Source organism: Benincasa hispida, chromosome 5 (assembly GCF_009727055.1).
Source record: "Benincasa hispida cultivar B227 chromosome 5, ASM972705v1, whole genome shotgun sequence".
Classification (NCBI taxonomy): Eukaryota; Viridiplantae; Streptophyta; class Magnoliopsida; order Cucurbitales; family Cucurbitaceae; genus Benincasa; species Benincasa hispida.
Window position 1 is genome coordinate 46,490,346 of NC_052353.1, and position 15,140 is coordinate 46,505,485.

Here is a 15,140-nt window from a genome sequence, read left to right on the forward strand (position 1 = left end):
AGGGAATCATTCTAAAACCAATACAGAGTCCCCTTCTTATGACCTAGAGTCTGAGCATGATATCCTGAAGCGTAAGAAAGGTAGAACTTAGTTCTTCCTGAGAACTATACTTGATGTCAAGTGGGGTGCCTAGCTATAGAAGTACTCTTAATAGACTTACTTGTGTGAATGTGGAAGTGGGAGTCGCTGCCTATGAAGTTCTTGGCAAACTCTCTAGAGTGTTCACTAAACCGGGATACACGTGCTAGGCCTTAAGGCACGGAATTTCGAACTAACCCTAATAATGTTGTGTGTGAGATATTGTTAGAGATAGAGGTCAAAACCATGAGTTACTCTAGTTTAGTTTGAATCATCTACACTACATAAAGGATTAAGTCGTAAGGTGTATAGACTAATATTGCTCGATGAAAAATATTTTTCTTATGTTTTAAAATTTTTAAGTGGGGGATTATTGGTGAAAATTTGAGTTTTTAAAAAGAGAAAAGGGGGGAAAAAAACTTGTTGAGAATCCCACATTGTTTAGGTTTGAAAGATGAGTCTGCCTCATATACTCCTACCTCAAGTTGCGGGTTTGGGCCTAAAGGGGTACCCATGTTTTAGAGGGAGTGAGGAGATAGGCTAATATAGGTATGGTGGACATCCCACACGCATGTGCGGTCATCGGCATTCGTCCGATCGGGTGAGGCGAGGCACACGTATGTGGGATTATTTTTTTATTAAAATTTTTCCTTATTTCCTTATTTTATTTTTATTTTTAATGTCTTCATTCAACTCCTCCAACACGTGTCACGAGCTAGTCAATCTTTCGCTTGCATTGTCATTCCAATGTTATCACTCGCGCCTTACGTGCACGCGCGTTCTATGGCTGGGCGTGACTTCCTCCCCTGCAGTTTAACACTGCATTCTATAGTTGGCCTTCGAGGCCTATAAAAGGTGCAAGCCTTCAGCAATTTCAACACAACAATTTTTCACAGTTTTCTCTTGATTTCTTCTATTCCCCTCACTTACGTTTTATGTTTTCCGAGCATTGAAGGGTGTGAGTTTTCCTATGGGGTACTGTCCAGCCCTGATCGAGACAATTTTTTTTTTTATATTTTTGGTTGTTTTATCCTGGGGATGACGTGACAATTCTAGAGAACTGCTAGGACACTTGGGCAGAACCACGAAACGTCTTAAAGAGAGCAAGATTCGCCACTCAACCTATAACGAGTTTCTGTTTTGTAGGTTGCATTCTTCTGACGATTTTCGTTCGTGGTTCATGATTGTTTGCTGTCGTCAAATCTTGACCATTGGATGGTTACTGATTCCAACAAAAATTGAACCATCAAACTTATGCAATTATTACAATTATGTAAATTTCAAGTTTCAATTTCAACATTTGTATAAGTTTGTAGGCTTACTTCTTATGATTAAAAACTCGAGAGCATATTGCAATTACAAATTTTATGGGTGTTTTTTTTGTAAATTTTTCAAGTTAATTTTTTATGGCTATCATTTTCTAAAAAAGAAAAAGAAAAAGAAAAAGAAATTTGGAAAGTCATTTAATCCAAGAACGGTGAGCTGAAAAAGTAGGCATATAGAAAATCACACATTGAAAAAAAATTGAGACTTCATCATCTTTAAAAGAGACATAAATTACTAATTTATTTGTAATGATTTTGAGACGAAACCTCATAACTATTTTAATATGATAATAAAATAAATTAGAAAAACTACAATAATTGACATAATCTTTTTTTCTTAGAAATCGCTAGTTCAATTTTCTCTCCACGATCGTTGTACTAAAAAAATCCGAAAAGATTTTTATGTTAAAGTCTTTCATAATTTAAGAAAGAAAAATACTTAGGTGCAACGTATAACTAATGTGCACTTCATGCTGTAGTTAATAAAAAATTGACATGTGGCAATGTTTTTAAGAAAAACTTTTTATATATATATATATATATATATATATATATATATATATATATATATATAGTTGTTTTTTTGGAAGGGAAAGGGGAGTAATGATTGCTCATTGAGAAATTTGTTTTTGAGTGAGGTGTTCAATTTGCATTTAATATTACGGCTGTCGTTTCTTTAATAATTTCATCTTCACGGAGGGACCAATGATAAAGCTTAATGGACATGACATACCTTCTGAATCATTTTGGACATTAATTTAAATCATTTTATCGACACTTTACTTTATATATAAAAAAACTATTTGAGGACCACGTTCATCCATCTACTTCCATTGCATTTTATTATTATATTTTATTTTCAAGAACTTTTTTTTTACCTTGTAGTTTTGATCGTGGAAAAGCAATTCTATTTTTCTTTGTTATTTTCAGATTTACTTTTGTGATAGTTACTAATTCATTAATTAAACCAAAATATGGCCAATGAATAGTGAAAAGTTACATTTCTCTTTTGGAAGTTTGAGTTGAGTTTTTATTTAATTTCTTATTATAAATGTACGCTTTCACTCTCGGATTTTTATTTATACTTTTAGTCTTTGATATTGATTTTGAAATAATTAATTTAAAATAATTGTAAATATTATCATTAATTTTAGTAAGGATAGAAGATTAGTGAAAATTAATTCATTATAATTATTGTATTCATTTTAAATTAAATAATAGACATTAATACACATAATTGAAAGTGAGTATCTAATGAATATCAAATTAAGAGTGTTGATTGAGAAATTTTGACCAATTACAAATTGTCACTTCATTAATTTGAACTGATGATTAATAGATTTGAGACCAATTTTAAATTTACATATGTCCTCAAATTAAAATTAAGGATATGAAAGTTGACAAATCAAATGAAGCCACTTGTCTAAGCATTGATCAATCGACCAATATCAACTCGTCCAATCAAATTATGCCACGTGGCGATTGGGCCCGAACTTAGGTCATCTTGGGTTTATTAAAATAAATTGGGTCAAACTTAACTAAGAATCTATTAAAAAAGATCAATTTAAGTCCAAGCCTAAAAGTTGGGTCCAATGTCAATTAAGCCCAAGCCTATATAGGGTCCCTCAAAACTCTATAAATACGTGATGTTACCCATGATTTGAAGCATTCAATGAGAGATTGGAGAAGTCTAAGAATTTACTGAAGTTCAACATTTAGAAGATTCAAAGACCATAAGACTTCAACAAATTGAGAATTCAACCAATTGAGCATCTCTTCTTCACCATATTGAGCGTCTCTTGTTCAATGAATTGATTGTCTCTTCTTCGACCAATTGAGCATCTTTTCTTCAACGAATTTATTATCTCTTCTTCACTAAATTGATTGTCTCTTCGCCATCTACAAATTGAAGGCTGATCTCTCTCGATTTGAGAACAAGCTCGCCAGTCCTCATATCAAAGTCAACATATCAATAAGTCAAAGGGCGGTTCAAATCGATCAACAATCCAGAGACCAATCCAAATCGATTGACAAGTCAAAAACTGATCCTCTAAGAGATCATCAAACCAAAGGCCAATCATCCAAGAAAATCAATAAGCTTAAAGATTAAAGTTTATGCATTAGAAGGAAAGAATCCAAGGATAAAAAATTTAGAGAATATAACATCTATACTATAAATCAATAAAAACCAGTTCATTTCCATGAATTAAATGTGTTAACAAAATTCAAGAGTAAAAATATAACAACTAAAAAAATAAATGAAAATTAAATTCAAAACTTGATAGTAAAGTGTAACATTTAAAACTTAGAAACTAAATGGATAAAAAACCTAAAATGGATGGATGAAAGAGATATTTTCTTTTAAAAATTAATATGATATACTAGCTGTATTTGTAGGAGTATATTACCATGTTGTTTTGATTTTAATTTTTCTTTTAAAAAATCTTTGTTATTCTTATTATTATTTGAGGAAACTAGTGCATTTTATTTGGAATAATTTTTGAATCAATATGTAATGACCCGACTTTTTAATATAGGCCACATTGTCTCCAAGATAAAATAACCCAGAAAATTTTCTCTCAACCCAGAACTGTATTGAAATTGATCGGCCAATGGTACACCCTCTGTTGCTCGAAAAAACGGGTGAAAAAGGAATGAGGAGAAGAAAGGTTTTTTTCCATTTGTGAGCAGAGAAGAGAAGAATAAAAATTACTTTTTGTTTTTACTTCTTTGGTCGAAACTCACTTAATTTATAGGCAGAGAGTTCAACGAAATATCGTGCACTGCGCAGAAGTGGAGGACGCGCGCGAGTAACAAAAGTAGAAAATGAGTGAAGAAGACGTCGTAAGTACTGCACACTGTTGGGCGTTCAACATTGAATTTCAAACGAGAAAAAAAATATAAAAATACAAAATAAAAAATAGAATGTTTAGTTTAGAAAAATATATATTATTTTCTTGCCTCGCTCGAATGGTAATGCGTGAGTTGGAGGTCCATAAACCTCCCATTTGCCTATCTCTTCACCTTTAAACATGGGTAGCCCTTGGGACCAAACCTAAAACTAGAGGTGAGGGTATATGATTTAAGCAATGTGAGATTCTCATTTCCACAAAATCTATAAAAAAAAAAAAAAAAAAAAAAAAAAAAAAAAAAATTAATTAATTTTCATTTAAATAAAAACCTTTACCAACAAAAAATAATGATAATAATACAATTGTTTCAATCCTTTAAATATAATATAATTTTCAACCAGACATTCGACTTCAATGTTGTAAAAGAACAAAATGTTTTACGTGGACTCAAATCTATAACATGAATTTTCATGTTCGTTCTGTTACTCTAATAAAGAGAATGACTAGAAATCTAATGTGATTTCAAAAAATAGATTATTTAAAAAGTTGTATTTAGAAGGATGACAAAAAAAAAAAAAAAAAAAATTAGATTTATAGCAAGGAGCCCCTCCTGGGTATGTTCATTTTTCCTTTTAATCCAATCGTGCTCTCTCACCAATTTCCAAAATTGTCCTCAGCATTTCCAAAAAATTATAAATATACATCTCGTTGGAAAATTCAAATCTTGGATCTCAACTGATTTTTCTCCTATTTGAATTTTAAAATTTAATATATCTTTGTTTCAATTAAAAGAAAAAAGATTTAAAAAAAAAAAAAAAAAAACACTTGAACTTAGGAGTTCATTCGGACTAAAATGAACTTCTAACATTCCACTTCAAACTTGGGATAAGGTTTGAAACATTAAACTTGGTAATTACAATGCTAGACTTAACTTTCTCGACTGGTTTTAGACAAAAAATGTTATTTTTTTAGAAAAGAAAATTTTGATAATAGAAAAAAATATATATAAAAATTACTATAATACAGAGACCTTTTTATTTTTTTATTAAAGATATAAATTTCCTAAAAACAACTTTAAAATGACTAATTGAAACTGAAAAATCTTCCAAATAGGTGATTAGGTTAGAAAAAAAAAAAAACATTTTTAGTCCCAAATTTTCATAGAAATAACAATTTATTCTCTTAACTTTAATTGATAATGATTCGGTCCTTGTATTTTCAAATTTATAACAATTTAGTCTTAGTATAAACTTCAATAAGTAGCAATTTAGTCCTAGTTTAAACTTCAGCAAGTAACAATTTAGTCATTGTACTTTAGAATTTGTAACAACTAAGTTTCTGTCGTGAAATTTTTTTTTTTGTAGGATTTATACATGTAGATCAATAAATTTATTAGTAGGGGTGTAATTGGGTTGGATCGGACCAATTTCCCTTAAAAATCGACCCGACACAAACTAGACCAATTGTGTACGGATGAAATTTGACCTGAGTCAGGTTTGACCCGTTGTGGCCCTAGTTAGGTTGGGTCAGTTTTCTCTCTCTCTCACTCTAACCTGTACTACTATAGAAAGTTTGAGATGGAAGACGCTAGCTCAAATACAAACTCTTCTATTAAGACGTTGTTTGGTAATCATTTAATTTTTTATTTTTATTTTTTATAATTAAGCTTATTTCATCCACATTTTTTTATAAAAATTTGCATATTTCTTAGTAAAATGGTTGAATTTTTATCCAAATTTTAAATACAAAAACTACTTTTTTAGTGCTCACAATTTGACTTGGTTTTTAGTAAATAACAGAAAAAGAAATTTAAAGGTGGAAGTAATGTTTATTGACTTAATTTTAAAAAACAAAATGATTATCGAATGAGAGGAAAGATTTGAGATTTTAGCTCTAACTTTCTCAATGAGTTCGGGAGAGTAACAAAAAATGAGAGAGGAAGAAAAGCTTGATAACGAGCATGACCCACAACCCTTAACACAAAAATTATAAAATCAAACAAAACTAAAAATAAAATTGAAATCCAAACATGACCCACATCACAAAATTCATAGAAATCACTATGAAACACGGCAAAAGGGAAATCAATAATGATTGAAAAGTATTCATCAGGAACAACTCAAACCCACAAACCCTAACACAAAAAACCAAAAAACAGTAGCCCATAAAAGTCAAGCAGCCCTATTATCCAAAACCACTTAGAAATTTGAAATAATTGAATAGAGAACGGAATAATAAGCTAAGTGGGTATCTGAAAAATTCTCTTTATCTAGCTGATAAAGAGTAAAGTGGAAATGGAAGAAGAATGAACGAAGGCGAGCGGCGGTTGGAGGCGAGCAGCTGACGAAGGCGAGCGGTGGAAGGAGGCAAGCGGTGGATGGAGGCGAGCTGCTGATTGAGGCGAGTGGTGGATGGAGGCGAGTGAGAGAAGCAATGGTAATAGAGCTGAGAGCATTCGAACGGCTAGGCAACTGAGTGAGAAGGAGACGAGACAAACCCTCGCATTACCCTAATATAGGCGGGTCAGGCGAACCGTTGAACCAAACCAAACCCTTATCAGTTTGGTAGGTTTGAATTATAAGTAACACCCAAACCAGACCGAATCGGTTCGATTCGATTTGCCGGTTCAGTTTGATCCTTACACCGTACTTCTTGGAGCTAAATTGTTATTACATAATACAAACTTGCACTTAATTTTGACAAGTTCTTTTACGATACTGAACTATTACAAATTTCAAAGTATCTAATTCATAATTAAAGTTCAACTTTTTAAAGGAGTAAATAGTGAAATATAATTTAAAAATAATATAAATATATATTAAAAAGAATTATAAAATTATATTTACATGTGTTTCTAAATAAGTTATCCGTAAACCATTGTTTCTTTTCCAAATAAAAAAAAATAAAACAAAATAGAGTTATTTATATATAAAATTTTATTTTTGTTGGAGAAAACAGAATACTCAACAAATATTGTCAAATAGGTTATCTATGGTTTTCTCGAAGGGAAAACTTCACATTTTTTTTATTATATTTATAAGTTAATTAGTAAATAATTATATCCCCTTAAAATTATATATATATAATATGAGAAAATATGAGGACCAAATAGGATGGGTTGAAAAATCTAATGACAAAAGAGGATGTAAAATCAAATAAAAAAGAAAAAAAGAAAAGAAAATAGATGAATAGCACATATAAGATCATGGAAGGGTGAATGTGAAGACAAAATAATCCTAATAGGAAAAGTTAACGACAAAGAGAGAAGTTAAAAGTTTTCTCCTCTTAGTCCCTTTTAAAATAGTATAGATATAAGTGTACTATTTTTTAAAAATAAATTTAAACATGTTAAAAATCATGGAGTTACATCTCAAAACTCATTGACAATAGAAAAAATAATTCCGATCTCTTTTACGATCCTTCAATTTTTTCGATGTGAGATTTTCAATTAAATTTAATTAAACATTACTTCAAGAGTATGTATAGTAAAATTGAAGTATGATAAAATTACAACAAACAAAATAATATTATTCTTTTTAAAAATTCGTAGACAAAAACATGGCCCAACGAAAAGTAATGATTCCACGTGAGCAATTGACATCTTTATTCTAAATGGTAGGAATTGAAACCCTAGAATTGAAAAGAGAGAGAAGTAAAAATTAAAATACAAAAAAACCTTTAATGAATACCTTTTTTCTCTCTCTTTTTCCTCCTTTCTATTCGAAGAGAGGATTTATTTGACCAATGGAATTCAATCTTTCAAAGTAATTTCTTGTCCGTCTTCCCACTTACCTAATCTCTTAATTGCTTCTTCAACCTGAGGAAAAATAATGGTTATTTTGGGTGTATTTAGAATATATTTTCAAATGTTTAATTTAAAATATAAGTCATTTTCAAAGAAACTGAAGTATTTAGCAACCATTCGAAATAGCTTTTCAAATATATTTTTTAAAAACATTATTTTTCTCAAGTGAATTCAAACGAACTCTTAATGATTTGATTTTTTTTTCTATATTTTTAGAAAAGTTTACGACACATTATGATTTAATTTAGATTGGGTTTTCTTATAAATTATTTTATCATTGAAAAGAAAAGGATCCTTTACCTCTTTGTTCCAATCTGTTCGAACAGTGACCCATATCAAAATGATTGTCTGCATGCAAGTTCCACCGATCATCCCCAGCCATATGCCCTATTCATAAATTACATACACAATACTAAGTTGTCATTTAAATTTACAAAATAAATACCAAACTTCCAATATTGTGATTAATAAGTTAATATGTCAAATTTGGATGAAAATTAATAGTAGAGCCACGAGAATTTACATCTAAAATGAATTAATAGATTATATCACTTATAGAAATATACAGAAAGAATATACTAATCAAGTTATTTATGATATATAATGGAATACGATAACCGTAGAACATACAAAATTTTGAAAATTTGTGAATTGATTATACCTTTGCGCCAAGTTTAAAATAAAAACCAAGGAGAGCACCCAAGGGAACTCCAATGACATAATAGCAACCGATGTTTACATAGGCGACGAAGGCTTGCCAACCGCAACCGACCGCAACGCCTTGACAAATCAAAATAAGTGAGATCAAATTGGAGGTTGAAACATTTGGAATGAAGCTAGGTGGATAAAAATGAAAGTACCAGACAAGACAGGTTGGATTCCATTGAGGAGAAGAGTGAGAGCAAGAAGTGGGCAAAGATCGGAGACAGCGGCAGCCACGATAGGACCTTCTGTAAAGGCGTAGCTGATGACATCCCGAAGTGCGAGTACTATTATCGCACAAAATATAGAGACGATGAATGCAATGGCAGTTACCACCACCACAGAAAATGCTGCTGATTTTGGATGCTTACTTCCAAGTTCGTTACTCACTCTCACACTACAACAAATACAAACAAAACACCCATCCAATTTTACAAGACGTGTTCGAACTATAATAATGAACAACGATGTGTTTCTACAATTTCTAAATATTTTGCAAAGGAATCAGAATGCATAATATAATAATCAATTACACTTTTTTTTTTTTTTGGTGGGAACTAAAACACAATGTTTTAAAAAGAAAAGAAAAAAAAAAGTAATTGAGAGAAGTTACCTTGCGGCAGCATTGAATCCAACTGAAATCATTAAAACCCATCCAGATATGGTTGTGCTGCAAAACCTCAACATAGTTATATTAAATTAAATTTTATTGACACTAAACTATTTTCATATAATAATAATAATAATAAATACATCTTGAATCGATTTCCTTCTTCTTTTTAATTAAATATAAACTCTATCAACTTCATAAGTGGGTGTTAATAATTCAATTTTAATAGTAAATATTATTGAAGTTTACACATTCATTTTAAAATTTTATCTTACAATTTTGTATACCAAATACAAATTTCTTAGTTCTGGATTTCATAACTCAACTCAGTGTCTCAAACACTCACTTAATTTATTAATGTTTTTAATATAGATATTTTTTAACACCTAAAGTAATTTTAAAAACTACACTAAATTTCCAAAGTATAACATAGAAAACTTGATTTGGTTCCGAAAAGATATGGTAAAACACACTATTAATGATGACTACATTATTTAAGAATAAAATGGGACCTACTTTTATCTATCTATATATATATTGTGCTAAAGTGGGAAATAGTTTTTATTTAGGTAATACCGTAATACACTTATATCTATACTTCCCCTTCATATTACTCACATATTTAATTATGATAGGACAATTTAATGTGACGCATAAACATAGGTATTTCACATGATGTATTTAAGAGTATTTTTCTTTTCATTTTCATCGTACCTCCCATTTAATCCCACACGAAACCACTATCTTTAATGACTTTATAATAAAATTAGTTCTAAACAAAACTCCATTTTTTCTTATAGGTGATAATATGATATTTTTTTCATGTTTTAAGTCAAAGGTATCCACTTCTAAATCATTTACTACCAAATATTATATTCTTAAAATTTGAGGAAAAGGCCAATTAGAAAACAAAAGAAAAAGAAAATAAGATTTAAGAATGAAAGAGCAATTCAAATTGTACTTCTCGACCCGGTTGAGGGAAGTTACTGAAAGGCCACTCAACAATGACATTCCATCCAATTCAGTCTTCAAGAGTATATTTTATTAAAATTAAATAAAATATTTAAAAAATCAAATACAATATATAAATATATTTCCATAATTTGTATTAAAAAGTTAATAGATAATTAAAAAAAAAAAAAAAAACTTGGAAACAATACCTATGAACAGTTTCTGTTGCATTCAATTAAAAATTACCACATGTCAATTCATTTGTTTAAAAAAATTTATAATCTTTTTGAAAAATGTTAATACATAGAAAAAATATCAAACTATTTATAGAAATAACAAAAAAAAAAAACAATGATAGACACTATAGATTTCTATCAACGTCTATCACATAATATCAATGATAGACTTTTATCAGTTACTATCGGTGAAAGATACTAATAGACTTTTGTTAGCTTTTATCAGCATATATAAAAGAAGATTAAATTTTATTATTTTGTGTAAATAATTTTTCATATTTTTCTATTTTCGAAAATCACTTTTTTGTGTACAGAGAGGAAAACATGAGACTTTATAGAAAAAATTTGGATTTAATATCGGTTACTTTATTAATCTACTGTGTAATTTCTATTGTACTCAATTAAAAATTGTCACTTCATCTTTAAAAAAAAAAAACAATGAACAAATTCTTTACCCACAAAAAGAATTTTAACAAGTTTTTTATAAAAAATAAATTGTCACATGAAATTTTTTTATTAGGTAGAGTAAAGGTTGTACTCAAATTTTTCTCTTAGTGTGTAAAATGAAAGGATGCATGCAATTTAGGTATAGTCTAGAGTACACCTAGATATTACTACCTAAATATTTCTCATACAAAATTGAAAAAATCAACAATAAATTAAATCTAATTTTAATATACATTCGTAACCAAAATCGAACAAATCTCAAAATAGTTTAAAATAATATATATATTTTAAAATTGTGTTTGAGATTGAGAAGAAAATAATAGAAAATGGGTGAAAGAGAGGAAAAGAGTTTACCAGATAGAAAGGGAGTCAAGAGCAAGTTCAGGATTCTCGAGCAATCCAGCAAGCAAAACGAGAATCTGAAAATACCATGTCTCTAAACACAGCATCACCGCCGACGCCACCGACAATTTGAAGAATCCCGGCAACCCTGTAAACGCCTTCGCATTGAAACCTCTCCATGTTTCTTTACACTTATCACTTTTAACGATATACACGAATTGGCCCACCACTATTATCCACCATGACAAGCTCAATACCAACGACACTCCCAACAGCCCCAACCCCATTTTGTAGGCCGCCACCCAACTCAGCACCACATGCACCACCAGCGTCCCCGCCGATATGTAAGCACTCGGAAATACTATGCTCTGTGCCTGAAGAAACTTCTGTATTGGGAAGTTTATTGCGTACGCGAAGATTTGAGGAATCAATCCGAACACGAATACTTCCGCTGCCGATGCAATTTCCTTCGATTCTCCCAAAAATATCAAGATGGGTTTGCAGAATATGTAAACAATTGTTAAAACAAACCCCGTTAGAGTCAATAATATGGTAGATCTCTGTAAATAAATGCCTAGCATATCGTATTTCTCTGCACCGAATGCCTGCCCGCATAGAGTTTCCACTGCACTTCCCATCCCCAACTGTTTGATTAAACACAAATTAATTAACTAAAGACGAGATTCAAGAGAGAGGAATTATGATTAAATGGATATATAACTCGGAAACAAAAACAGAGCCACTTCTGTTTAAACAGAGAAAAACGGGGAAATAATAAATATATGATCTACCATGAGACCGTAGGCGAAGATTTGAATTCCATTGTTGCCGAGAGAGGAAGCGGCGAGTTCGAGGTTTCCAAGGTGGCCAGCGAAGACTTGGGTGGACATGGACATGAGGTAATTAATCATGTATACGAAAACGGCCGGACCTGCTAAGTAGAACATGAGTTTCATTTCGACCCAAGTAGCTTGAGAGTAACGGCGGACGAAACTCAAGTGGGTGTCGGATAATATCGTCTCAAGTTCGTTGCTAGTTTCCTGGTCGTTAGAAAACAGTGACTGAGACGACAACAATGCCGCGGTCGACAACAGGAGCGGTAGATGAACATCATCTTCAGAAACAGATGCCATCTTTTAGTCCTAAACACAAAGATTTCCCTTGTTTTGTTTATGGCTCTGCTCTCCACCAAAGGAGACGGGGACTACAGAGGAAGTATTGATATATATTTGTATTAAGAGTAAGAAAAATAATGGAGATGGAAAAGAAGTGGGGATCTCAAAGTATTGAGGTGGAGTGAAAAATCGAAGAGAAAGATTTTGTAGAGTGAAATGGTCTAGTAAAGTGAAATTATATGGCCTATTGAAATGCAATGTTCATCCATTGAATCTGAGCAAAGTGGCAAACTGTAAGCGGGGGCATGTTTTTGAAAACTTGAACAAAATATATTTTCATTTAAAAGGAAAATGTAAAAAGTAAATATATTTTGGGTTTAAATTCTATTTTGGTCTCTAAACCTTGAATCTTGCTCTATTTTGATATTTAAACTTTTAAAAATGATTTCCTTTTATCCTTGATATCAAATTTCTATGAATTACAGAGTGATGAGATGACTTGTATTTTCGGATGATTGGGCTGCTAAATAAGTTAGTCACACTAAAAAAATCTAGTGTTTCAAATTTGAATTAGGTGGTAAAATGATTTTCTATACGAGATCTCAAAAGTCATCACGCGTTCAAGATTTTGGCCATTCACTATGTGAACGCATTGATAGTTGACATTTTACTCCACGTTCATCTTAATCAACTCATGTTAAATGCATTTTCATTCTTAAAATGTAATCGAATTTTAACAATAGGGATCAAACATAAACATTTTTTAAAAATTTAGAAACTAAAGTAGATGTTTTTTAAGATTGAAGGATAAAAATAGAACAATATTCAAAGTTTAAGGATCAAAATAAGATTTAAACCTATATTTTGTGTTTGTGCCATCAAGGTAGGGTTTTTGGAAATGTGTTAGAAGAAGAGTGGTTGTCTCAACTATAGTACAAAGGAATATTAATGGTGCACATTCCACCCTCAAAATTGGAAATATCCCACCCAAAAAGCTTACGAGCCACTCCTTACAAGATTTGAGGATTGAAATAAAAAACCCAAAATGTGAATCTCAATTTTTTTTCTTTTTTTTTTTAAACTATAGCCAAGGAGAGAATATGCGTGATTATAATAATTTTTACATAGTGAAATTTCTTTATGATGTTATGATATGCAAGGTTTAAAATGTTTGTCAACTGAAATATCGAGGTCTTAATTTTACGAAATTGATGGATATTTATTAAAAAAAACTATGAAAACAAAAAAAATTAAAATAAATTTAAATGGATAAATAAACATTTTGTGATTTTCAAACGAGTCAGCGTATCTATATTTATATTATATTTACATTTTTCTACCATATAATAGAAATGTTGATTCAACATACCAATCGTAACAACTGGAGATGTAATGCCATGCCATTTGGGAGATGGAACCAACTACATGGAAACACAAGTACGACAAGGGTTTGGAATCTTCAAAATTAACTTTTCACTTATGTACAAGGATATATCATTTTCAATTTGTTGCATGCCACTAAGCCTTTTTATATTTTTTCCCCTTCTATTTGGTTTGCTACTCTTTAAAGTTTTGTAAAGCCATTAAAGAGCCTAAGCAGAAGGATGGGAAAAACAGAATTAAAGGGAATTAAAGGGACTGACTGAAAAGTTTTAAGAAGCAGAGTTAAAAGTGTAAATTCACCGGCCTTAGCTTAGTACATTCTCGTTAACTTAGTACATTCTCTTACCCCACATCCACGTGAATTATTTTCTCACACTTATCTTCTTCCTTCTTCCTTCTTCCTCCACACACCAAACCTACCAACATATCCCATACAAAAGACAAACACAAAACAAGTTAGTTGAGAAACGAGGTTTATTGAGATGAACATTTCCCTTTCTATTGCTTGATAATTCGGATATCATCACCCATTCATTTATATGAGTGACCCTCCATTGTGGGCAAAATATTAAAAGGTGAATAAATGGTTTAAATACAGATGGCGGTATTTCTATGGAGGAGATGGAATATTTTTTAAACCAATTTATAACAAATTTCCATGACTCATCCTTTTTTGAGATTCTCCTTTTCTTTCGTGGCACGGTTGACGTGGATTCCCTTACTTTTCCACCTTGGCATTGTTTAGTGAGGTAGTTTGCAAGTTGATCTCCCGATCGAACATAGCGTACTTCAATTGCTCCTTTTAGAACTTGGTCTCGAACAAAATGAACATCTATTTCTATGTGTTTAGTCTGAGAGTGAAAGACTGGATTGGCTACTAATGCTTCAGCTCCCAAGTTATCAAACCATATCACTGGTCGGATGTTAGTCTTTAACCCCATCTCACTGAGTAGCTGTTGAAGTCATAGGACTTTGAATGTGGCATCTGCCTGTGCCCTATATTCGGACTCTGTACTTGACCGTGCTATAGCGGTCTGTTTCTTTGACGACCACGCGACAATGTTATTTCCAACAAATGTGTAGTAGGCTACGATAGATTTTCTGTCATCTAGGTTGGAGACCCAATCAGCATCTGAGTAGGTTGAGATGGTTAAGTCTGGGCTGGGTTGGAAAAAACTACCAAAGTGTTTGGTGCCACTAACATACCGAAGCACTCGTTTAGCAGCCTGCCAGTGTATTTCAGTTGGTTGTTGGAGGAACTGACTGAGTTGATTGACAGCATAAGTGATATCAG

General features: G+C 31.3%; 1 protein-coding gene across 2 annotated transcripts; it reads right to left on the reverse strand.

The window, feature by feature from the left end:
* Positions 1 to 6,316: 6,316 nt before the first annotated feature.
* LOC120078049 (protein DETOXIFICATION 40-like) lies at positions 6,317 to 12,746 on the reverse strand. Of its 2 annotated transcripts, XR_005481901.1 has the most exons (8): positions 12,140 to 12,746; positions 11,361 to 11,992; positions 9,376 to 9,432; positions 8,921 to 9,159; positions 8,722 to 8,840; positions 8,361 to 8,447; positions 7,945 to 8,072; positions 6,317 to 6,764 (listed from the first exon to the last, which is right to left on the reverse strand). XR_005481901.1 is itself a non-coding variant. In XM_039032235.1 (7 exons), exons 1-7 carry the CDS (start codon positions 12,479 to 12,481, stop codon positions 8,007 to 8,009), a joined length of 1,542 nt encoding a protein of 513 aa, XP_038888163.1. In that variant the 5' UTR covers positions 12,482 to 12,745; the 3' UTR covers positions 7,681 to 8,006. The 2 variants fall into 2 exon arrangements, 1 of the variants encoding a protein (XP_038888163.1); XM_039032235.1 differs by lacking the exon at positions 6,317 to 6,764 and having other exon boundaries at positions 7,681 to 8,072; positions 12,140 to 12,745.
* Between the last annotated feature and the right edge of the window lie 2,394 nt (positions 12,747 to 15,140).

Coding starts and splice junctions, on each gene's coding strand:
- LOC120078049 (XM_039032235.1), bottom strand. CDS start 12,481: ATGGCATCTGTTTCTGAAGATGATGTTCATCTACCGCTCCTGTTGTCG. Junction 9,160..9,375: donor GGATTCAATGCTGCCGCAAG/GTAACTTCTCTC, acceptor TATTTGTTGTAG/TGTGAGAGTGAGTAACGAAC. Junction 8,073..8,360: donor GAACAGATTGGAACAAAGAG/GTAAAGGATCCT, acceptor ATTTTTCCTCAG/GTTGAAGAAGCAATTAAGAG.